This window comes from Dipodomys spectabilis, unplaced genomic scaffold (assembly GCF_019054845.1).
Source record: "Dipodomys spectabilis isolate Male_0828 unplaced genomic scaffold, ASM1905484v1 ptg000094l, whole genome shotgun sequence".
NCBI lineage: Eukaryota > Metazoa > Chordata > Mammalia > Rodentia > Heteromyidae > Dipodomys > Dipodomys spectabilis.
This window is the reverse complement of record NW_024870771.1, coordinates 19653849-19680663: the sequence shown is the minus strand read 5'-3', so window position 1 is coordinate 19680663 and position 26815 is coordinate 19653849. Positions and strand designations below refer to the sequence as shown.

Below are 26815 nucleotides of genomic sequence, written 5' to 3'. Positions count from 1 at the left end.
CTAGAAGTTCATCTGTCATGCTGGGATTTTTAGTTTATCCAATAAATTTATGAAATCATCAATACCTTTTATCTGACCCCAGCTTTATTAAGGTATAATTGATAAAGGATGATGTGCAAATTACTACTTTGATATATGTACATACATTGTGAAATAATGACCTCAACTAAGCTCATTTATATGTCACCTGGTATATTTGCCATCATCTTGTATACATGTTTGTTTATGTGTGTCTGTGTGTCTGTGTGGGTCCATGTATGAGACAGTTAAAATCTCTATTCTTAGCAGATTCCAAGCTTATAATACACCATTATAGTCTATAAATATAGCAATGTACTTTGGCTTTCTACAACTTAACAATCTTGCATGATGTAAAGCTTTATACTTTAACCAAAACTGTCTCAATTTTTCCTGACCCTCTGACTGCAACAATTTATTTTTGTTTCTGTGAGATTGGCAATTTGAAATTCCTCAAACAAGAAAGATTGCATTTTATGGCCAGCTATTTTTAAATAAAATTTCACATACACGTAGTTACCTTTCTGCATCTAGCTTATTTTTTGTACGTTCTTTATTGTAAAAATATTGTACAGAGGAGTTACAGTTACATGAGCAAGGTAATGAGAATATTTCCTATCAAGCATTGTTGTCTCCTCCTTTGTTTCCCCCTACCATTCCTTCCCTCCCACCTCCCCAACCACTCCCCCCCCATCCTGCCCTGCCAAGGTTGTAAAATTCCTTTTCAACATAATGTCTTGTACATCTCATTGTTACAATGAACAATGGGTCAAACTGTATCCCTATTTAAACATTTTGTTTTATCCCTTTCCCTCCCCAAATTAGAGAAGTGTGTATACAAGATGGAGGGCACCTTAATCAAATACAGTGAAATAGGGCTTATACCGTGGGGGAGGATCATACAAAGAAACAAAAAAAAAATCATGTAGTATATTATATATGTTAGAAACAATAGCAAGCAAGAAAAAAAATATTTATGTCCCTATCTTGGGGCTCATTTCGCTTTACATCATCCTATATGGTCATATGTACATACCTTTTGACCTGTTTTGCTTGTCCTAGAAATGTACTAGTTATTGCAAATAAGGGAAACTATGAGACCTGTGTTTCTTTGGGCCTAGCTTACTTCATTTAATATCATTTTTGCCAAGTCTTTCCATTTCCTAACAAATGGGGCAATGTCATTCTTTCTGATGGAGGCACTGAATTCCATTGTGTATATATACCATATTTTCTTGATCCATTCATCAACTGAGGGGCATCTGGGTTGGTTCCATATCTTAGCTATGGTAAATAATGCTGCAATAAACATAGTTGTGTCAGTAGCTTTAGTATGGTCTTGTTTGTGATCATTTGGGTAAATCCCCAAAAGTGGGATTGCTGGATCATAGGGAAGATCTATGTGGAGTCTTTTGAGGAACCTCCATACTGCTTTCCAAAGTGGTTGAACAAGTTTACACTCCCACCAACAGTGCAGTAGGGTTCCCTTCTGGTCACCTCCCCTCCAGCCTCTATTGTTATTAGAGTTCTTGATGATAGCCATTCTAATTGGGGTGAGGTGGAATCTCAATGTTGTTTGGATTTGCATTTCTTTTATGGCTAGAGAAGTTGAGTATTTCTTCATGTCTATTGGCCATTTTTATTTCCTCTTCAGAGAAGTTTGTCTTTAAGTCTTTAGCCCACTTATTTACCAAGCAGTTGTTTCTTTGAGGATCTGTTTTGGAGGATTTAATTTTTTGAGTTGCAAGTATATTTTAGATATGAGACCCTTATCCATTGTATCGCTATTGAAGATCTTCTCTCAATCTGTAGGCTATCTATTGATCTTGCTAGCTATGTCCTTTGCCATGCAGAAGCTCTGCAGTTTCTGTGTCTGGCTTATTTTATACACTATGACATCCTTCAAGTTTATCTTGTTACAAATAGCACAATTGCTTTCATTTTTAAATCTGAATTATTTTTTATATATGCTCATATATGTATATTCATATGTTAATACTCGCAATTAGTTATTAACTACTTATAAATTTCAGATACCTTTTATTTTCTCTCCTCAACTGAGTAGTTTTTGATAGTGAATAAACTGCACAGTTGTAAACATCCTTGTTTTTTCTGTATGTAATACATATATACAAGTACAGTTGGTCCTGCACAATTTGTAGGCTTCTGATCTAAATGTTCCACATCCAAGGTATCAGCCTCTCTCAGATTTAAAATTTCTTGCACAAAAATGTTATATTTCACACGTATACACTTCTTTGGCCATTAGTCTCTAACAATATTATATTAGAACTATATATAATTTACATTGCAATAGATTAAGTAATCTGGGGATTTTTAAAATACATAGCAGGATGTGCTTAAGTAATTATAAATACTACATAATATTTTATAATGGGGAATTTGGGTATTTATTCAAACTGTAACCTATAGCCTAAGATACAAAGAGGAGAATATACTTTCATACAAATGCACATATTCATACAATACTTTAGTAATAGTATGAAAATAGGTATTTAAGATTAATTTGGTGTTATAATTTTTACAGGTATTTATAGTCATTTATCTTGTGTTTTACCAGTACTTTGCTGTATTTTACTAAATGGAATTTGATTTCTATCAATATGTTATGATAACTCCACTATGAGATATTAAGGAATTTCAAATTATTGCTAATTATCTATAATATCATGTAAACACACACGGGGTTTTGTGAGAATGTCACTTTACATCTTACTCTGGAAAACACTTAAAGAATAACATAAACAGTGAATATATACTTGTAACTTCTGAAAATAAAGGACAAAACAAAAGGAAAACAGAGTCCTTAGGATATAAAAGTCATTCTGATAGATATATTAACAAAGTGAAAAAAACTAAGCACAACTTTCCATTTCATTATTTTCATTTCCTTGTATGGTTGATTTTTGTAAGATTTATATTAATAGAAATGCTGATGTTGTTCCAGTTAGTAGACTTTAGACAGTTATAGTCAACATCAGTCTTATGTAAAGATTTGCTGCCACAACTAAGATTTGCTGCCACAGCCTCCAAAGAAGTATCTGGGAAATCTCTCTTTCTTTCTCTCTGTCTCTCTCTCTTTCTCTCTCTCTCTGTCTCTCTCCATGTGTCTCTCTCTTTCTCTCTCTCTCTCTCTGTCTGTCTCTCCGTCTCTCTGTGCCTTTCTTTCCTACACTCAAACAGCACATTTATTGGTGATCAAGGTTATAATTTTTTTTGTCAGTTGTGGGAATCATCTTTGTATACTGCTGATGGAACCAAATGGTTCCAAATGGGATTTTATTTTTCAGTTGGCTCTTAGTCAACCTCAGGATGAATTAAATTGTTTTCTGTTGTCATGTCTTAAGTTAATGTCATGAGGTATATGTCCAGACAGAAATAAGACAAGCTAACGTAGAATTTTGAAAGACTATTTTCTGTTTGTTCTACTTTAATCTCTATACTCTTGATTGTCCTTGACAATGAAGAGAATAAGAGTTAGGAATATGTTTAAGAATATATGGATGACTAACTCATCTGAATTTCATAATAAAAGATATAATTTTAAATGGCATTGTTAATTGACACTGTCATAAAACTCTAAATCATGTGATTATTCTAAGAATGATATTCCTAATAATGATGACAATAATACTATTTTTATCTTTCAATGAATCCAAGTAAGGAGAAGACATACCTAGTGCCAAGCTACCAGTATAGAAACAAAAATTTAAAGCAGCAGAGTTCACCTTAGTTTTGTACCTAGAAAGAGAAGAATTCAGCCAAAACAAAGACATAGTAAAAGTGATAGGAAATTTTATTATAAAAGAAATGTATTTGATGTTAGTATAGTTTGGGGAGGGGAAGGGAAAAAACAAATTTTTAAATCAGGATATAGGTGGACCCATTGCAACAATGAGATGTACAAGACATCATGTGGAAAAACAAACTTTACAACTTTGGCAGGGGTGGGGTGATGGGAAGATGGGGAGGGAAGGGATGGGAAAGGGAAACAAAGGAGGAGGCAACAATGCTTGATAAGAAATGTACTCATTACCTTGCCCATGTAATTGTAACCCCTCTGTACAGTATTTTCACAATAAAAAAATGGAATACAAAAAGAAAAGAAAAGAAAAGAAATGTAGTGGAGAAAGTATGTGGTATAGCCATGGAACTGGAAGACAGCAAGCACTTCAACCTAACTTGGCCATCTTATGCTGTCTTCCTCTTTAATGACCTTGGTTTGAGATTAAATAAGGAGAATTGGAGAATTTGAGGACAACTTTCTGATTGATGGGTTACCTTCTGTTTCTTGGAAGGTCCTAGAGCCAAAGCTTTACTATCCTATCTCTACTTCCTTATTCTTTTGTCCTTACTTCCATATTCTTTGTAGCTCTCTGTTCTCACTTGATTGTCAGGCAGGTTTTGGTTTATCAGTGAATTCTGTCCTTGTCAAATTGTGTGGGAGACAATTCCCTGACTGACAATTTCTCTTTTAACTGCTATCTGTATCTAATATTTATAAGACACTGAAAAAACAGTGGGGACTTTACAAGTGTTATTTCACGTAATCCATAAAACAAGCCTATCAAGTACTTTCCATACTCATTTTTATTTTCCAGCTATGAAACTCAGACTTTCAAATATCTGTAGTATATTCAATTTGACTTTAAGTGTAGTGGGTTGCTGGTATCTAATTCCAATAACATTTGATATATAATTGAGAAAATTATATTTTTCCCGAACAAGCTTGCTGAATCATCTATCTGTTCAATCTCTGCTGATACTGTCCTGAATTTTCCATCTCTTTCTTAACTCAGTTTGCAATGCCTGTGACTATTTTTTACTCTGAGCTTAAGAGAGAGGCTTTCTCTCTGTGTGAACCAGGAATGATATTTAATACCTGTGTAGTTCACTCAAATTTCTGAGACTCAGCATGAAGAAGAAAGGTTAAAACTTTATATACTTGATGAGCATAACTTTTATTGTAGAAAAAGAATGCTTATTTTCACATGGGGGAAGACCATTGATTGAACCACTTTTCTCATGGAGTATAACCAAATGTCTTCAGCCGCCAATTTTTCTGCTCAGTCAGTAGGTGTGAATAGCAAGAATATTAATAGAGCAAAGGAGTATTCCCCAAATATGCCTTATAGTAAGGCACCCAGGGAAAAGTAGATTTCAGTATGCTTTCAGGAATTTATTCATTTACAAAATACCTCGAATCATTTCCACGATTCCAAACTTCTGGAAAATGTCAAAATATTTATTTAAGGAGGAGAGGAAAATTTAGCTTCATGAGACACGAATCAGTTGTTATCACATTAGACTCCTACAATCAATCAGGAATGAGCACAGAAGTGAAAAGATCTATATAGCTCTTTTTTGAAATAAGTCTTCTTTGAATTTTTTTCAATAAATCATCTGTACAATATTCTTCCAAGTACCTGTTATGGACTCCTACTTGTGACCTGTCTATTCTTCCTAATTGGGAAAAAGATCTGTGAAACCTCAGGCTCTGGTGTCTGCTCTGCCTGAATTTGCCTGAATGATGGGTTTGGCATTTTCAAGGCTGGATGGCTTTGGCTGAGCATCAACAATGAAGATTTGGCTGCTTCAAGAACATCTGCTTTTAGTAATAACCAGGTTAGTGTGGGCCACAAGCCAGTGCAGCTGAATAGACGTGAAGTGATGGAGAAGGAAAGCTTGTTCCTTAATGCTTGAGGTATATGCCAGCAGGGACCTTAGAAGTAGAGGTCGGAGAGATTTTTATGTTGAAAATCAGTAGAGTGTTACCTTCACTATGGGAGCAAACAACTTTCTCCAGATATTAATGTCACCATTAGAATAATTGCTTTGTAAAGCTCTGTCTCCCAAGTTCCATTTCCTGGTAAACAACAAATCTTTCTCATCACCTTAGAATTCTGCTCATTTTTCATAAGCAGCACATAAAGAACACATTAATCTTCATAGATGTCTGCCTATATTTTTATCCCAAGGTTAGTTATTGTCAAATATTTTCAACCCATAACCCTTTCATCTTGCAAAACATTCTTTTATTAACTTCTCCAGTAACTCACTGTCCTTTAAACTAAACCTTTTTGTTTACTTGAAGAAGTGATCGTTGCCGGGAAACTGAGGCAAATGAAGTTATGTCCCTTGTTCAAGCTTGCACAGCAAACATGGAACCTAACAAAAATTCATAGAGCTACCATAATCTCACTATCACACTACAGTTCAGCCTTAGAGTAAGATAATGAAGTATATTAAATAAAAACACACAAAAATCATATCATGGATATAATCTATACAAATGTATGATTATCAAAATAAAGATCTAAGATTTTTACGTGATTTCTTGTGTGTAGTTTTTAAATTATTGTTAAGTAGAAGAATTAACATAGGAAGAGTGGGAAAATATAATATTCAATGGTATATAAGTAAAAATAAACAAAAGAAAAATTGAGGCAATGAGATGTGGGAGAGATTTGGGAGAAAGATGAGGGGTGACATTAATGAAGATGCATTATAATTATAAACTGACTTGCTGATTTAACGAGTTATAAGTAACCTTTCAAAATAAATATTTCATTAAATAATATTTAATATTTGTGTTAACTAGAAATTAAGGAGAATGGAACATACATTTAAATAGTCAAATGTAGAGAATAATGTCTCATAAGAAAAAGAATAAAAACATATACTGTATATAAGATTTAAAAATAAAAGAAAGGATTAAGACAAAAGTTACTGAACAAATTGTACTGAGAAATAACTTAAATATTGGAGTAGGAAGAAACCATACTGGGTTTATACCTTACATTTCAGGAAACAATGACTGGATTATTGAAATTATAAATTTAAAATGTATTAGAAAAAAATGTTGTGTAATAGTTAAGCTAGTCATGCTGCTTTTGGCAAGAAAATTACTGAGTGAAATAAATAGGAAGCTTGTGCTGGTGGCTTACTCCTTTGATTCTAACTACTCAAGAGACTGGGCAAAAAAAGTCATGAGACTCATATCTCCAGTTTTCTACCCCAAAAGCCAGAAATGCAGCTGTGGCTCAAATGGAAGAGAACTAGCCTCAAGCCAAATAAAATAAAACAAACAACAATAAAAGACTTAGGAACAGAACCCATGCCCTGAGTTCAAGCCCAAGGACCAGCCCAAATTAAACAAACAAATAAATACAATAATAAATACACAATAGGAAATATTTAGAAAAATATTTAAAGATATACAAAAAGTTAAGAGTAAATTTGACAGTTATTGTTGCATTCCTGAAAATACATTCAAACTCTACAATATCAGAAAAACAAACATGCAAAAGAAGAAGTAGAACAATGATGCAAGCTGGGGAAATTCCTCTTAAGATTTCTCTCCACAGGCACACCAACTCAATAGGGATTCATGCTCCAAACTAAGGAGCTAAGGTGCCTATTTCTGGTTTTTATTTTGTGTAAATACTAAATAAATACCAAAAAAAGGTATGTTGAAGAAGACAGAATGGAAAGGATTGAGCTTTCTTTCTCCCAATTCGACACAGTCCAGGATGGAAACAAATGTTGCCTGCTAGTAGCAGGAAGAGAAAATAGTGAGTTGAGGACTGAGAATTAAAACACAGTATCAGGCTGCCATGGTAGACCAAGTGAATCAGGAATCTTCACAGCACTGATCACCAGGCCAATACCTAAAGTCAGAGCTGCAGGTACTGTCTTAGCTCTAGTGGCATAGAGAGAGTGTCATGACTCTTCCCTTCCAATTCCAACCAGTAGCTGCAGAATGGAGAACAGAACTCTGTTTGCAGAGGAGCAGGACAGGAAATGGTGCCAAGTTGTCAGACCCCTGAGGGGAGAACCAGACCTGAAGAACCAGAAACTGAAGGCTCCATGGGAACGCCAGAATTCACAGATGAAGCTTATGCCTGGTCTAGACAGAGGCTGGTACATCCGTGAGACTGACTCCTGTTATGGTCTGTATCACCTTCCACTGAAGTGTAGGCTCAGAGATAACTAGGACTAATGTCCTCGAGGCTTTGAGACTCAGAGATCTCCTTCATCAAATCTACTACAATTTCAGGCAGCATAGGCTGATATTCTGGGGTAGGACAGCTAAGAGGTAAAATCATTATTCCAGCAACTTGGTACCTGACCAACGAAGTCTAACACTGAGCAGATCCCGATGACCGCCTCTCCAGGCTTTCTTGCAGATGCTGGAGCCTTTTGTGTTCCAGTGCCAGGAAAGATAATGTGATCCAAGTCTAGCAGACTTTCATTTCAGCTCCTGTCACCTCTGGTGGGTTTCAGGAGTCTCAGGTAACAAGTCCCATGTCTCTGGAAGCAGCCTGTAGCAGCTTAAGCCTTCGTAGTAACCGGTGTTGTCATAATCTGGGTTGTCTGAAAGCCACAACTTGACTTGTAGTCTCAGTGTTCACCTGTGTGACATTGGAGCATGGGACTGGTCCATCCACTGTACCTCTGCATAGAACTGGGCAATTTCTAGTGTCTGATGACATGCCTGTGACCAGATAGACTTTGGCTTATGGGAACAGAATACCCTTTCTCTGTATTCTATTTCTCTTTAAACAATACATCATAGTGCATGTGGGACAACTTTCATATAGAAATAATGACAAACAAGAAAAGATATGGGTAGGCAAGTCACAAATGAAGGAATTCAAGGAATTATAAGTGATAACATGATAATCAAGCTGTCATGGCCAAACTAGTTTGAATAATGGTGGGTGCTCTTGATTTTTTTTTTGTTTTTTACTCTGATATTTGACAATATCAGAGTTTAAAACCAGATCCTCCCAATTAGTATAGCAAGCATTCTACAACACAATCCATGTGCCTTCTCAGCCTTTTTACATTCTGCTAGTTATTGTTCAGGTAGTATCTTATGTTTTATTTATTTTTTATTTTTTTAATTGGGGGCCAGTCTTGGATGATGATCCTCTACCTAGGACTGCCATATAACTGGGATTATGAACAAGTATTACCATGCCAATTTTTTTTTAATATTTCACTCCAAAATAGCCCAATTGGTGGCATGGTTTTTATGATGTTGGAGAAAAGGAGTGAATGTTAGAGAGTTGAAAAGTAAACAAAAAGGAGAGAAGGACAAAGAAGCTTCTATCCTATGTACGAGTATAAATTCTTTTTAGGCTTTATAAAAATAAAACGATGATAATATGAAACACGATGTGAATATATGCCTATAACCTGATTTATAAAGTTTACTTCAAAGAGTATATAACCAAAGGGTGCACATTAGCATTTTGTATTGTATGGGAAAAGAATTATAAATAGTTAATAAATAAATTACCATCCAGTTTTGAAAATTATATCTGTGATAAATCTACCCAATAGTCCTAAAAATCATCTAACATAGGTGAATATTGATTAATTTTAGGAGCATGGTGTTGTTAAAATAATTCAAAATCTCTTCAATCTATTATAAGAATTTTTCTTCCTGCCTGATAGAAAGATGCATGAAGATATTAGTAAGCCAGCTGCAGTTGAAATAGAATGAGCTTTCTTTAGTTGCACTTTCTGGCCCAACCTCAGGTAATAGCTAAGCATTTCCCACGAATATTGACCTTTAGTCTTCCTAACAAATAGTTAGATAGAAAATGGTCTCTCTATTTCTTTAGTAAGGATATTACTCAAGAATCTCATGGTAGGATTTGATTCTCTTGAAATGGAGAACAAATTTCTCACCAACACTTTTAAAGGGATGAAATTTCTTTAAAAACTCTTCCTGTCACATATCTGGCTCAGGAAATAGGGGCCTGAATAAATACCTCTGCATTGACACAGTAATTTCTTCCTTTCTAGTTTTAAAGCTAAGTAGAAACAAGTTTGAGTGTTTGTCTTTCATTCTGTTGTAAGTTTAGTTTATTTCTGCATTAATAAGCTAGAGAGAAAAGTAATTTATGGGCAGTGAAGCAATGTTTACATTATATCAGTGTAAATTGGAAACTTACTGCTAGTATCAGTAAGTGACCTTTAAATACTATGCAGGTTATCAAATCAGATTTTTTCAAATGATGGTAAATAGGAATAGTTTAATGTCAATGGATATGGGGGATGCTCATTTGCCTTAATTAGTGAAGAAAGCTGTTACATAAAATATGTGATCACAATGAGGGGCATTGTCAACGAGACTGTTAGCAATCCATCATGCTGGAAGTTATGTGTTAAAAATGCACCACTGAAAAACTGATACAAGAAAGCATCTTGAAAATTAATTGTGCATTATAGAAATCATCTAGTGAACTCTGCAAAGCCATTGAAAGGAAATTTTACTGTATTATAATCGGTTTATTTAACTAACATGCTAATGTAGGAAATAATTTATTTTACTTATTTCAGTTTCCTATTGTGTTATAAAGAAGGTGGAGGGGAGGATGGAATGGGCAGGGGAAATAAAGGAGGAGACTACAATGCTTGATAAGAAATGTACTCATTATCTTGCCCATGTAATTGTAACCCCTCTGTACAGTATTTTCACAATAAAAAAAAGAATAACATTCTTGTTCTGTCTTGTACTAACATTTATACTATTTGAATTACATCCTGATCTACATATAATTTGAAAAATATTGCCCAGGTTTTATTTGGTATTTCTATTATTTGAGTCCTCAACAGTCCATTTTTCTTAACAGAAATATATTAAATAAAATCATATTTACTGGGTGTGACAAATTGTTTGCATATGCATACAAAATATGTTGAATATATAAAATAACATACTTTGTCACACTTTATTGTAGAAAGTTATTAGTAAAACATATTCCAACTCAGAATATATGTGCTATAAATAATAAAAATTTCCAAAACAATATTCTTTCCTTTCCCATTGGACTCTTACTAGATCCAAATAAATTAAGAAATAGTATAAAAGATTTGTAGCAAATAGCTGCTACATTTAATTGACAAGGTTATTTTTAGAATAATAGATTCTGGCATAAATTTATCCTACTTTATAAGAACCAAAACTTTATCTTTCTCATTGACATTCATTTTACTCAAACTGGAGTATATTATCTGCTCTAGCTTTTATCAAGGATGATCAAAGGAAACTATACTCCTTCTAACTTGTACATTAGGAAAATGGTACATGCATTCCTCCTTCCCTTTAACTGATATCAATTAGTTTTAGGACAAGTTTCATATTAACAAGTCAATTTATATGGGCAGTGCTTCTTGATCAAAATCATCCTTCTACCATTCTCCCTCCTCCACTGCCAGTTTTCCAAAGGACTATCACCAAATTGCCTTCGTAGAAAGGATAAACACTTTAGAGTTAATGAGAGTTTGATTCTAATATTGGCTATACTATGTATAAACAGTGGATGTTGTAATCACAATCATCATCACGTTACAATGACTACTAAGAACGTTATTTAAAATACTGTTAAATATTAATGCTAACTTTCATTCTTTCCTATATTAACGTTCTCTTTCAAGCAATCCTTGTTTAGTGATCACAAAGCTTTTTTTGTTGATCCATTCATCTTCTGAGGGGCATCTGGGTTGGTTCCGTATCTTAGCTATGGTAAATAATGTGCAATAAACATAGTTGTGCCAGTAGCTTTAGTATGGTCTTGTTTGTGATCATTTGGGTAAATGCGCAAAAGTGGGATTGCTGGGTCATAGGGGAGCTCTATGTAGAGTCTTTTGAGGAACCTCCATACTGCTTTCCAAAGTGGTTTAACAAGTTTACACTCCCACCAACAGTGCAGTAAGGTTCCCTTCTGTCCACCTCCCCTCCAGCATCTGTTGTTATTAGAGTTCTTGATGATAGCCATTCTAACTGGGGTGAGGTGGTATCTCAATGTTGTTTTGATTTGCATTTCTTTTTTGGCTAGAGAAGTTGAGCATTTCTTCATATGTCTATTGGCCATTCTTATTTCCTCTTTAGAGAAATTTGTCTTTAAGTCTTTAGCCCACTTATTTATCAAGCAGTTGTTTCTTTGAGGATTTGTTGTTGGGGGATTTAGTTTTTTGAGTTCCCACTATATATTAGATATGAGACCTTTATACATTGTGTGGCTAGAGAAGATTTTCTCCCAATCTGTGGGCTTTCTATTGATCTTGTTAGCTATGTCCTTTGCCATGCATAAGTTCTGCAGCTTCAAAACTATGCCTCCATCAGAAAGAATGACATTGCCCTATTTGTTAGGAAATGGCAAGACCTGGAGAAAATTACATTAAGTGAAGTAAGCCAGTCCCAAAAAATATAGGTCCCATGGTTTCCTTTATTTGAAATAATTAGTACATATCTAAGACAAGCAGAAAAGGTCAAAAGCTATGTACATATGACCAGAAAAGATGATGTTAAATGAAATGAACCCGAAGATAGGGACACAAGTGGTTTTTTCTTCTTTCTTGCTATTGTTTCTAAAGTATTTATAATGTACCATGTAATTTTTTTGTTGCTTTGTATGTCCCTTCCCCACGGTATAACCTCTGTTTTCACTGTATTTGATGTCAGTCTAATTTGGGGAGGGGAAGGGAAAAATGTTTAATTAGGGATACAGGCTGACCCATTGTAACAATGAGATGTACAAGACATTATGTTGAAAAATGAACTTTACATTTTAGGCAGGGTGGAGGGGAAGTGTAGTTGTGGATTGGGGAGGGAAGGGATGGTAGGGGAAAACAAAGGAGGAGGCAACAATGCTTGATAGGAAATGCACTCATTACCTTGCTCATGTAACTGTAACCTCTCTGAACAGTATTTTTACAATAAAAAAACTTGTTAAAAGAAAGCTTTTTTAAAAGAGGCATGTTAAATTGATTTTTCAAAAGGCAGCTGTATAATTTTGTGGATCATATTGATGGTAACAAACACTCCTACCACAGGGCTCCAGTCCTTCACTGCATTATAAAGACAAAATCAGTCAAACAAGAGGGTCAGGACTCCTTGTTCTCAAAGGGCATCTCATTATCCTAGAGAAAATTTGGCATCATGTGTGACCAACTTCCAAGGGAAATCTACCCAACACCCCATCTCCACCCCTGCACCTGTGTCTTGAGTTCTCTTACTGGTATCCATTTATAAATTCTATAGATTCAGGGTCCCTTTCTCACAGTTCAGTTTGCCTCACTGTTTGATTCAATGGAAAATCCATAATCTTATTTCAAATATTCTCTGGAATATTTGAATATTCATGGAAAGAAATGCTATTTATATTAATTCAGCAGTTTAACTGCATTGCAGAAAAGGCTTTGGCATAAAAGATACAAACGTCTGGTTGGAGGATGAAAACCCAGACATGTCTTAAGTAATAACTTGTATTCTAAGAGAAAATAAGGTGATGGTGATGATGAAAAAGGGGGGATCTACATGTTTAACTTCATAAATTAAATAACCTTTCCAAAACAAAATCTTGCTTAACTGCAGTGATCACCATTAATTCATGTGCATTTCTGACAATAATTTTTTAAATGGTAGCTTAATTGGTCCTTTGGGAATGAATCCTTTGCAAAGCCAATGTCATGTTTCATGTACTAGCTTTCAGAAAGATTCTGTGCAGATAAATTTAGTTATAATGTGGATTATAATTAGATACCCATGCAGTCATATTGTGGCTCTGTTTCCTACTTAAAATTTAAGTTGGAGCATTGTATAGATTTTTCACTTGAATTGTGAATGATAATACCTACTTCTTGAGATTGATTTAAACAAAAAAAAAGTATGAATTATATTAAACAGCAGTATGACCTGGGCCTGCGGCCTCACATCTGTAATCCTAGCTACTCAGGAAATTCATATCTGGAAGATCATGATTTGAAGCCAACAAAAAGCAAGGATGGAGGCATGGCTCAAGTGATAGAGCACCAGCCAAGGAAGCAAACCAAATGACCATGAGGTTCTGAATTCAAACTCTGGTCCAGAGAAAAAAGGAGTCATTAATGTCTAGATGCTCTATTTAACCACTGCTGTTAGAGCTGGGAATGTAACTCACTAGTAGAGGATCTATAAAAGATTCTTGGTTTGATTCCTAGTTCCTCAACACAGGAAAAATGTAGAAATTTAACTATATTTCAACTATCATTTCCATTGATACTTAAATCAACTATTACTTTTGAAATAAAACAATCTTGAAACTAAAGAGATTAATCACTATAGTGATTAATGTATTAGGATGTCTATAACATCCCAATTTATTGGTACAAAACTACTCCATGCTAGGAGTTCTTAGGTGATGGTTCTTAGTATTGTCACTCCAACTGATCATAAGCTCCTTGAGGACAGAATTCACACTGATCATAGGCTTGGCATTTGGCAAGGTGCCTGATGGTTGAGAATGAACATGATGTGCAATGTTCATTTATATACTGGCACACAACATATAGGAGTCACTACAATTATCAAGTATACTCATCTTTTAATATATTTAATATATTAATATAAGAAAGTGATAGTCCATGTGTAACCTGTATCAAGGAGCTTGTTAAAGAAACATTTGTTAAATAAATGAATATTGCTAATATTCATTTCATATTATACTTTCATTGTGTTCACCTCTCAGCAGACTCTACAAAAGTCATCTTTTCTTCTTCTAGATTATATTGTACAATTAGTAGGTTACCAGTGCAGAATACACATGACACTTCTGTACTGGCAAATGTCTTTTTGCTTAGATTTACTTGTTACTTCATATCAAGACTCTGGGAGCATTGTGCTCGCTTTCTCAACACAGAAGATTCAGATCTGAGGATCACAGTTTAAAACTAGCTAGCGCAGAAAATTCTCTGACACTCTTGTCTCCAATTAGCCACCAAAAAGTCAGAAGTGGTGCAGCTAAGCAACTTCCTCCAGGCCCTGAGTTCAAGATCCAGGACTATCCCTTCCCCAAAAAATATCATGGGAGATTAACACATGATACAGTTCTTTGTAGCCACTATAATAAATCTAAGTTTTAAAATTTATAGTTGATACAGTTGGAATCTTATAGAATACAATGTGAATACATACATTGTCACTAATAGAAATGACTTCTCCTTTTATAATCTTTTAAGTAAAGGCAATCTCAGATTTGAAATGTTCCAAAAGAATCAGATAACAAAGCCTCATTGTGAAACACAATACTGTAAAATAGAGTGAGAAGGTTTGAATTTCATTGTAAAGAAAGAATGCAAATGATACTTTGCCAAATAGGTGGCCATTCATGCTTAATTGAAGCTATTATTGCAGTGAGAAGAAATAACAATTTTACTTCAAGGGAGTGTTAATTGACAGTATTATAATATGTGTGCATTGTATGCACTATAGGAAAGAAAAGATGCTTTTATGAAAGTATACTGACAATGAAGGTATCTATATAAATCCAAGAAATAATACTATAACAATGTAGCTAATTAAACAGGTCTTTTACCATATTCACATAGCTTCAGAGAGAAACAATTTTTGGTGACATAGTAACATGCTTACCATTTTCTCTCCTAATATACTCTTCCTAGTTTCCTCATTTTCTTTATATCCCACTGTTCCATCATCTCTACTTAGGAAGAACTAAAACGTTAAGGTATTTTTGCATTATTGGTTAACATCCTGTGTTTGAGTTTCTCATCCTGCCATGGATGCTTTGATTTTTGAAGGAATTATTTTTAAAAGAAATAAGAATGTTACCTAGCCTCTTAGGTTACGCTTGTAATCCCAGCTACTCGGGAGATGGAGATTTAAAAGATTTAATTTCAATGTCTGGATCAATAATTTGCAAAGTCCTCTCTAAATCAGTAAGTTGGTTGTTGTGTTCTGTAACTACCTCAGAGGCAGAAAGTAGGGAGCTTGCTGTCTGAGGCTAGCCCTGAGGAAGTGTGAGACACTATCCAATTAATGACTAAAGCAAAAGGCTAGAAGCATTGCTCAAATGAGTTCAAACTTCATTACTGTTTAAAAAAAAAAGAAAAAAAAGGAAAAAGAGGAGATCTCCTCAAGGACAGTACTAAAATGTGTGGTAGATTACTTATTTGAAAGCAACCATTTAACTTAAAGTTTAACCCACTGCTAGGGAAGGGTAGAGGTTATTTGCATTCATGGAAAAGCACTTCCACAAGAATGAGTCTATCCTAATCAGAATCATTGTTCCAGAAATGACAGTTGCATGATACATATAAACATGACATGATTTGAGATAGCATGGAGGACTCAAAGGTAGGACACACCTGTACCTGCCAACATTGTCATAGGAAAAGAGACAGACCTATATTGGTGTAATTCACATTATGGAGCACGAAGCATTCTAAGCATCTTCTAGAGAAGTAGGAGAGCAATAGACTTCAAGGAGGTGTCAGCGTGAGCTCCACTCGGGGGGAGGGGTGTTGGACAGGAGGGAGGTGCCTTCCCACCTCAGTGAAGATTGGATATCGGAAGGAAAATAGAAGCACAAGATATACAGAGGATTCACTGAACTTCATTCCAGGGTTTATTAGGTGAATTGAGGGGTTGGAGGATAAGGGTTAAAGAACATTCAATAGGTGAAACAGCACTGTCTTGGAATGTCAAATGGATGGAGCCATTGGTGTATTATTGTGTAGTCAATAGAGAGACCCTGAAAATTTTGACCAAGAAAAAATGTACTGTTGCGTAGAGAGGATGTGAAGTGGTATTGATGATCAGAAGACTAGGCTCAAAAGAAGGAGTAAACCTGTAGTGGAATATTTTGTGTTCTGATTTCTTCCAGACACTTACTTCTACATTTTACCAGAAACATATATGTGTGTGTGTGTGAGTGTGTGTGTGTGTGTATGTGTGTGTGTGTGTGTGTGTGTGTGTATACTTATGTTTGTGTATGTATATAAATGAATTTTTAATACCAAACAATGATAGATAACTCTACTCTTTCTTATTTCAGATTTTCCATTATTCATATACTGCTTCCTATGTGATTTACAACATACACACTAAGTAAGTTCTTTGACATTCTGTTTTCTATGAGCAATTGTCAAGCTATATTGTTGTTGCAGATGCCATGTTGTTCATGTAAACTTATTTACTTTTTCCAAGGGAAGTTTGGGAGTTAAATCCTCCAGAAGTGCAGGACTCCATCTTGCAGTACGCAGCTTGGGGTGTTCAAGGCCAGCAACTGGTAAGCATGGGTGGGGAAACATGGCCGTGGGGTGCTTTATGGGGTATTGAGCACCATTGTTAGCAAGGTAGATACAGAAATATATTTTTTCTTTTTGAAAAAAATATTCTATTATATTCAGCATTTTCTCATTTGTATCTGACATAGTTACTGGCTAGATATTCTAGTTTACAGATGTTATTAATTATCACCAGTATGACTATCTAGTCAATAATGTAACCTAGAAGAAACACAAACTGACAAGGCCTACCTCTATATACTTTCCATTACCAAATAGTGTCAATTTTTGCTTAAAGTACAAACAGTGTTATATTTTTATAGGATCAGACAGGGTAAGAAATTTAGAAAGAAGGGGCTGGGAAGGTGGCTCAGTGATAGAGCACTTGCCTTGCATGCCTGAGGCCCTGGGTTCGATTCCTCAGCACCACATAAGCAAAAAAGAAAAAAGCTGGACGTGGTGCTGTGGCTCAAGTGGTAGAGCGCTAGCCTTGAGCTGAAGAGCTGAGGGACAGCACCCAGGCCCAGAGTTCAGGCCCCACGACTGGACCCCCCCCCAAAAAAAAGAAATTTAGAAAGAATTACTGGACATTTTTAGAATTGTTTATATTATTATATCATTGTACAAAAGGCTTCAAATTAGCATGGCAGTTTATGAGTACAACTATTTAATATTCTTTTGAGAGATACCTTCATCAAATAAATCTTAATATTATCACAATGCAAAATAGAGTGCTATTGATGTACAAAAGAGGTTGAAGCACAGTCATGCACCTGGTCATGTCTAATGGATCCATGCTGAAACTTTCTCCAGGTAGTATCACTCAGCAGAGTAGAGCTTAAATAGCTTTATGTGTAAGCTCAGTTTATTAAGATTGCTTAATTGATTTCTTTTCAATTATTATTATTGTCATTGTTGTTATTGACTAGTTAAACAAAAGGGGGACAATTCCATAAGTTAGGTTATTAGGATAATGCTTCTTGCTCAGTGTTACCCCTTTCATTTTTTCTCTATCTTCCCTCTTCAATCCTTATCAGCAAATCATAACGTTCATTTTCTATATAATGTATATTGAATATAATGACTGAATTTGATTACTCTTCCTTCCTCCATTCCTCTTTCCCACCTTTACCCACGCTCCAAACACATGTTTCTACTTCCTGGTGTTTGTTTTGATAAACAGTGCTTTAGTTGTTCAGGGGATTTACTCTACTTACTTGATTTCTAAACCATTCATCAGCTATATACACCCTTATCTGTCACTATGGGAACATTCCCTTTGTTTCAGATCCTTACCAAGACTTAAAGCATCACCAGTATGACTACTGGCATGAGACTTATCTCATGATAGTAAATGGCATTTACTATTTCCTTTAGGTAGGGGAACTTTTGTTAGAGTTATTGGCTCTTGTGTTGTCTCATATGAGAAATACCTATTAATACATTTGATCTAGTCTTTTGTTTGTCACATTTTATTTTTTAAAGGGTTTATTGTATATGTTGCGTTGGACCTAAGCCCATAAAATAATTGACTGGATTTTTCTCTCACATTCTTGTTTCATTTCTCCTATCAATCAGCATGATATTTCTGTAAAGGTATATTCAGTTCTGTGGTCATATTCACCATCTACTATTCATTTTATTTCTGTTCCCCCTTTAATCATTGTTGCAATTTTAAAGTAGATTTTATTATGACCTTTTTAAACATGCATAAAAAGATGGGTTCCTCTCTTGTTCTCTTTTTTTTAATCCCATCCATCTCCCACTGGACTCATTTCCAAACAGTCCTCATTTTATGTCCAAGACCTTTTTTTTTTTACTTTAAAATTTTCATATAGGAAACCAGCTATTTTTTCTATATCTGGATTATTTTAATCTGTAGTTCCAACCATTTCCTGAAAATAACATATATTTGTGCTTCTTTATGTCTGAATAATATTCCATAGTGAATATATACTACATTCTTTATCCATTCATCTGTTGAGTGGCACTTCAGCTGATATCACAGTTTGGTTGTTGTGAATAGTGCTGGGAATGGCATATGTGTATCTCTATTATCTCGATTATATGCTAGTTGATTTCTGTGGATAGAGGCCAAGATGTATGGCAGGATCATATGGTAGTTGTACTTTTAGTTTTTTGAGAAACCTGCATACTTATTGCCATAGTTTCCTTTGTTCACCTCTTTCTTTTCTTCTGGTTGGGTGGTTGCTTAAAATACTTTCTTTTGTTTTATTTTGTGTTGTTTTCTGAATATCCTTGGGTTTCAGTTCAAACCTCCATGCTTGCCAGGCTGTTCTTCTACCACTTAGGCCATGCCTTTAGACATTTTTGCATTATTTTCTGATAGACTTAACATTTTTCCATAGCCAGCCTGAATTTCAGTCCTCCCACTTATGACTCCTGCCATGACAGCGATGTTTTGCTTCATCTGCTGAGATGGGACTCAAGAACATTTTGCCTTTTTTCCCTTGAACTCTAATATTTCTTTACTTAGTGTCCTGTGTAGCTGGGATGATAGACCTATATCATGGTGTCCAGCTTTTGATTAAGTTGAGACCTCATGATTTTTTTTTTCTGTTTGGCCTGGAGCCATGATCCTCCTGTTCTCTGCTTCCTGAGTAGTTAGGGTAAGAGGCATGAGCCCAGTACTTGATTACCACTCCATTGATAACTTACTACTCTACCTGCTCCCTAGCTGCATGTGTTATCTGTTGGCTCTGTTTTCTTTATCTGGATTATCTATATCTAGGAACACCGGGTTTATCCACGTCTGGAAACATCTGTGTCTTTATTAAAAGGAGACTCCATATCTTGCTGGAACAGTCTCAAAGTTTCAATTTTCACTTGAAATGAATTTTGGCTCTTTATGTCTTTTTAGTCATTAATATTAGTGTCAAAATTGGCTTTCAATTTCCATTTCCCTTTTTGGAAGTCTAAATGGCAAAACCTAATATCTGTATGTCAATTTGAGAAAAACTTTGTGATAGTGAATCCTTATGCTCATGAACATTTTGCATATTTTAGGCATTTAGGATTCCTTCAGTAGCTCAATCTAATTTTAAACTTTTCTACCAGATATTTGCACCTTATAATTTCAGTTGACATCTTAAATTCATGTGCATTCTTATTTTTTTTTTAATGAACCTCTTTTGCCTAGTGCTGGTAGCTTACACCTAGATTTTAGTAGGCTGAGATCTGGAGGATAATGTTTCAAAGACAGCCTAGGTAGAAAATGCCTTTGAGACCCCCATTTCCAATTAAACAGTAGATGGAATACTAGAGGCCTGGCTGTAGCAACAGAGTGCCAAACAAGCACTAGACTCTAAGTTCAAGCCCTGCTACTGCCAGAAAAAAGAAGAAGAAAAAAATATATACTTAAATTACATATTGATTTATTGAGATTTGTGTGTGTGTGTGTGCATGAACATGCAAATATGCATGTTGATACTGGTACTGAACTCAAGGCATACCACTCTTGCTCATCTTCTGGTGCATTACCAAGTGAGCCATGCCTCCAGTCTGGCAGTATACTGGGTAATTGGAAATGAGGTCTCATCAATATTTCCTGCCCTGGGTGATTTTGAACTCTGATCCTCCAGGTAGCTACCTGAGTAGCTAGAATTATAGGTGTGAACTATCAGTATCTGGATGATTTTTAAATAAAATAATTATAATGATATTGGTGTAGATATGTTTAGTTTATTTGTAATCAGAATATTTTAAGGGATTGATGATATGAGTAAATTGTGCTTGAGTGCCCATATCACAAGAAGCTGTAAATAAACACATATTTATTAAATGATAATTCTTTTGATTGGAAAATGTTCTGTCCTAGAACAAATGCTGAACGGAAGAAGCCAGAAATGGACTCTGTCTCAGTGGCTAGTGGGCTTGGACAAGTCATTTTAAAATAAAAACTTCCTCTTCATCATGTGTGACCGTATTTGACTCTGATTCTGAGCCTAGGCTATTTAAAATATTATATTGTGCTATTTAAAAAAATAATTACATTCTTTATTTTCAATGTGATAAAGTGGGATAGATAAGATTGGATATGGAAGTTTATAAAAAGTTAAGAGGATTTTCATTCATTTAAAAAACATACATAGCTTGTCCCTCTGAAACATTAAGGCTGAGATTTGATGACCAAGATTTAAAACAAGTACAGAAGAGTTTTTTCTGGAATGAGCTAACAAAAAGCTGGAACTAGATGTGCAGGTCGGGGGGTGGAGGCAGTGGGCTTGAGTTTGAGTCATAGTCCTGGCAAACACACACACACACACACACACACACACACACAAACACAGTTCCCTCAAACCATATAGACATAATATCTAGAAAATATGTTGACTATATGACTTAGTTGTAGCAAATGGATTTATTTAAAATATATGATTTGGAGGGCTGTCTGAAGCTAAGGCATTAGAAGCATCAAGAATCTGCCTTCATCTGATCATACAAATTATAGTTATTGAAATGAACTTCAAGAAATGAAAACAAACGTTTTTTTAATTTTTGTGCTGTTTTTGTTTTCTTTCTTTTTTGTTCTGTTTGTTTATTTATCTGTCTTTGGGAGAGTAAAGAGAGGCACAGAAATGGAGGGGCAAAGGGTGAACAGATTCAGCAATGGTTCTTACTGGAAACTATGTTAAAAATGAACTATACAACTTATGGGTGGGAATGGGAAGACAAAACTAGGAGAGAACAAGGGAAGGGGTGATATTGTTCATAAAGAAACTTACTCTTTATGTGGCTTATGTAACTGTACATCACTTTTATAACAACAATAATATAAGAATCTGTCTCCACACCCAGCCAACAATTAGACAAGTACATATGTAACTATTGGGTACTCTAGAATCTATAGAAAGTTTTGACTACCATGGGGAAGTCTAGATATTAATTCATCACTAGTTTCAGTTGATTCTTTGTTCTTGGCTCAGCACACACACTTAGCTACCCATGATCAAACCCAGGCCCGTGGCAGGCATCTCTCCACAGGTTCCTGGTACATGCTTGCAGCTTGTGAAACTCAGAATCGTCAGAGGATCCTCATCCAAATGTTGGAGAGTCATGTTCTTATTGCTGATGAACACTTCTTGGTTATGAGGTTTCAGACCCAGGAGCAACTGACTATTATTCCCATTGATCCCCTACCATCATTACAAGTCCTACTCCCTGCTTAGTTAAAGTCTGTTCCAGCATATTGGAAAGACCAGTTCCCTTCCCCTTTTCCAGTTTTTTTTTCTTTTCTCCTTTTTGAAGCTATCCATTGCATAATGAGACAATCAAAATTAACTGTAGAGATAAGAATACTACAGTGCATGCATGCCAAAGGAAAGACACAGGTTCAGGGGGGAACCTTAAGCTTGTTTTAGAGGTATCAACAATCTCAATGTGAGGATACTCAGTGAGAGTATAAGTAGATTAGAATTAAATTGCTAAAATCAGAATTTAAATTGGGTCAACCCCAAATTATTACAAAATGGGATTATAAGCATTTGTGTACCAATACATTTGATCACCTTGATGAAATAAACAAGTTCCTCAAAACCAAGCAAACAAAACCATGAACAAAGAAATAAAATATAACAAAATAAAATATGTAACTGCAAACCATAGGAGAAACTTTAATTTCAAAGGGTTAATTTCAAGAAATACAAGGTAACTGGAAGGATGGCATTTACAGATAAAGAAGAAAAGATACTATTCCTGACGAATACCAGATATTAATAAACAAGACTGTAAAAAAATCATCATGAAATATTCTAAGAAGTAAAAGAAAGGAGGAGAAAATAAAGAACAAGATCTCAAAACCAAATGGAAATAACAATAGAAAGAACATCACAACAAAGGATTCCTGGAGCTGAAAAATTCAATCATTGAAATGCAAAATCCACTGGAGGAATATAAGACAGATTTGAGTAGGTAGAATAATCAGTGAACGCAAAATAAGGCAAATAAAATTATCAAGGCTCAGGAATATGAAGAAAATGAGAGTGTTTAGAGTAAATAGAGCTTAAGGCACATTTGAAACATCGAATGGGCCAGCATACATCATGTAGGAATAGCAGAATGAGTAGAAAAATTCCAGAGATTATCGCAACGCATAAAGACCAACACTTCCTAAATTTGATAAAAAGAAAAAAATATAAATGTCCAAGAAACTTGACAAATTAGGATATACTATTAGATTCTTAACAAGAGCCTTTATAGTCTTAATTTCAAAAGGTATAGACAAAGAATCTTCCACATGAGAGGTAACATGTACAAAAGATTCTTAATAAGAGTATAAGTAGATTAGACTTAAATTGCTAAATCAGAATTTAAATTGGGTAAACCTCAAATTATTACAAAATGGGATTATAAGCATTTGTGTACCAATACATTTGATCACCTTGATGAAATAAACAAGTTCCTCAAAAGACAAAACCAAGCAAACAAAATCATGATGAAATGGAAAATAGACTTACAACTAAATATATTTGTATCTGATGGTGAATTCTCACAAATACTCAAGTTAGAAACACTATTTTTCTTCATATAAATTGAAACAGAGGGAACTTTTCCTAACTAAATTATGTGATTTTTAGCATTACCCAGATATCACGGCTAGAAAAAAAAGATACTACTGGAAAATTACAGACCAATATTCATTATAAGCTTTGGTCTAAAAGTTCTCAACCAAATATGAGCAAAAGAAATCAGCAATCTATTAGAAGGATGATTCAACATGATCTTGTGGGATTTATTCCTGGAACACATACGTAGATCAGCATAATTCATTATATTAGTGGAATGAACAAAACCACATAATAGTCTAAATTGATGGAGACGCAGAATTTAACAACATTCAAATGAGGTTATTATACTCAATAAACTAAGGATTTAAGGACAGGACCTGAGCATAACAAAATCCATGTATAAAAAAGTGTGCAATAATCATCTTATCAGTGGAGAAAGGCTAAAAAGTCTTCCTCTGTGGTCAGAAACAACGCAAAAATATTCATCCGAATATTGGAAGTCCTAATAAAAAGAATTCTGCAAGAAATAAAAGGCATCCCTTCTTAAAAGAAATAAAATTATATGTGAAGATAGATGATATGATCTTCTATGTAGAAAATGCTGATTCCAGAGTCTAAAACATTTTAGAACAAACACATTTACTGAGAAGCAGAAAAAGAAATTAACACAAGCAAGGCTTTAGTGATTCCTCTCCATCCCTACCCCCCAATCTTAGAGAGGCTGACAGGATTACAGTGTGGGGACAGCCCAGGCAGAAAAATCCACAAGATTCCTCCATAGCTAGGCACATTGACATATTCTATCATCCCAAGCTTTGTGGAAGGCTGGTTGGGAGGATTGCATTTTCAACCCTTGCTGGACAGGGAGTTATTGAGAATCTATACCATATAAAACAAAAACGGAAAACATAAATAAATAAAGACAGGCATGATGATATGCTAGTCATCCCAGCTACAGCAAAATGTGTAAATAGGATTGTGGTCCAGAATGGCCTGGACAAAAAACAACAACAACATATAAAACCAAAAAAGTACTTTTCGTTTAATAACAAAAATCAAAAATAACTGAGGGAGTGGTTCAAGTGCTAAAGAGCAAGACCTTGACTACAAATTCCAGTAACAATAAAAATAAATAAAAGTAAGTTAGACAAAAGTTAAAAACACTCATTGTAGAATACTTTTTAAATTAGTACAGATTTTTAAGAAGATGTGTTCATCTAATTCTGTTGCCAGGAAGGAGAGGATTTTTATCAGGAAAACTTATGATTACAACATTTGTACTATCATTAAAACCAAACCACAAGCCCAGTTTCTCTTTGGCTTTGTGATTTAGGGAGCATTGCAAAAATTTATTTTAAGCAATTGACTCATGTAGTTCTGGGCAAGTCCTTTATCTGTGGAAATACTGCAGCACCCCAAGTTTTGGAACAGTTATTTTTACTGTCTTGTATTTGAAATCTATCACGTATGCTGGAAGTTAGGTAACTAGGAAGGATTTTTTTCAAAATTTTTCTTTTTTATTATTATTAATGTTTTTTCTATTGTAAAAATACCATACAGAGGGGTTACAATTACATGAGCAAGGTAATGAGTACATTTCTTATTTCTTATCAAACATTGTTGCCTCCTCCTTTGATTCCCCTTACCAAACCATTTGAGACCTTATCTTGGGGTTCAGATGCTGGAGGGGATGTGGACAGAAGGGAACCCTACTGCACTGTTGTTGGGAGTGTAAACTTGTTCAACCACTTTGGAAAGCAGTATGGAGGTTCCTCAAAAGGAAGTCCCCTATGACCCAGCAATCCCACTATTGGGCATTTACCCAAATGATCGCAAACAAGACCATACTAAAGCTACCAGCACAGCTGTGTTTATTGCAGCATTATTTACCATAGCTAAGATATAGAACCAACCCAGATGCCCCTCAGTTGATGAATGGATCAAGAAAATGTGGTATATATACACACTGGAATTCCATCAAGGAGGATTTTTTTGAAATAGAATTCCAGGAAGCCTTGTATTTTACTTTTAAGATCTTCAACTGTTTGGGTGAGGCCTACTTACAGTAGGAAAGATAATACTTAAGAGTTACATGATTTTCAGCCAATAATGTCAACAAAATAACCTCCACAAAATCTTCAGCAATGTTTACCAAACAACCTTATACTATTGTCTAGACTGGTATGAAAATTAAATATCAGCAGGTATGACACATAGCAGTAAGCCATCTGTGAGTAATAGATATAATTCTATATCCTATAAATGACTCACATAATTCAGTCTGATAATCTTGTACCTAAATAGTTTAGTTGTTTATTTTCTAACTTATGAAATTTCAATCTCTCTTAACTCATTCACAACCTCCAGAGATATTTGAAACTTGATACCTTGATGGGTACTAAGAATTCATGTCTGTAATCCTCGCTACTCAGGAGGATGAGAAGTGGAGGATTAAGGTTCTAAACTATTTTCACTACAAAAGCTCACTACTTTCCAACTCCAAAATAACCAGCAAAAATCAGGTCTAGCATCATGGCTTAAGTGGTAGGGTACACCTAAATTCACACCTTAGTACTGTAATGAAAACTGGATACCTTTACCATACTCCCAAGTTTGAAAAGTCACTGATACAGTGAAGTATGACATATGTTTAATTCCTAGTACTCCATCACAGAGGGCTGAATTTTCTCCTCCAGATCACATGCTATGCAAGTTCTAGGTAGTGACACCCTGCTGCTTTGTCTCAGAGTCCTCATCAGAAAATCTTTCTGTTGACCCCAGAACTGTTAAATCTTTCTGTTGACCCCAGAACTGTTGCTTACCACTTTCTCTTCCCTGGTTTGAAAATTTTTCTGAACCTTCCTCCATGCTAAATGAGCTTGTCAGTATTCTAGCATTTCAGTATTTCAGCTAAAATTATGTAAATTTGACTCTTATTTATTTAAAATAGTTTTGTTTATCACTGACTTTTGAGGAATATGTATGATACAGAATATGTGAACTATTTTTCTCCTTACTTTTTGACTTCATAAAAATTACTTTTGTGGAAGGCAACTTGTAGGTTTAATAAATTGCTCCTGCACTGATAAATTAATGAAAGGCTTATTATTGTTCCCATGTATGATGGAAACTTAAGATTGAGGATGGTTTTAATGTAGTAGAAAAGG

The 26815-nt window shown here is 34.9% G+C and overlaps 1 protein-coding gene across 1 annotated transcript in view; it reads left to right on the top strand.

Annotated features, from left to right (window-relative positions):
• The window catches only part of Dpp10 (dipeptidyl peptidase like 10), a 666755-nt gene that overhangs the window by 497546 nt on the left and 142394 nt on the right, over positions 1–26815 (top strand). The window contains exons 6-7 of the mRNA XM_042685166.1: positions 16890–16942; positions 17042–17123. Coding sequence (XP_042541100.1) covers positions 16890–16942; positions 17042–17123 — 135 coding nt within the window. The remainder of the gene's footprint in view (positions 1–16889; positions 16943–17041; positions 17124–26815) is intronic.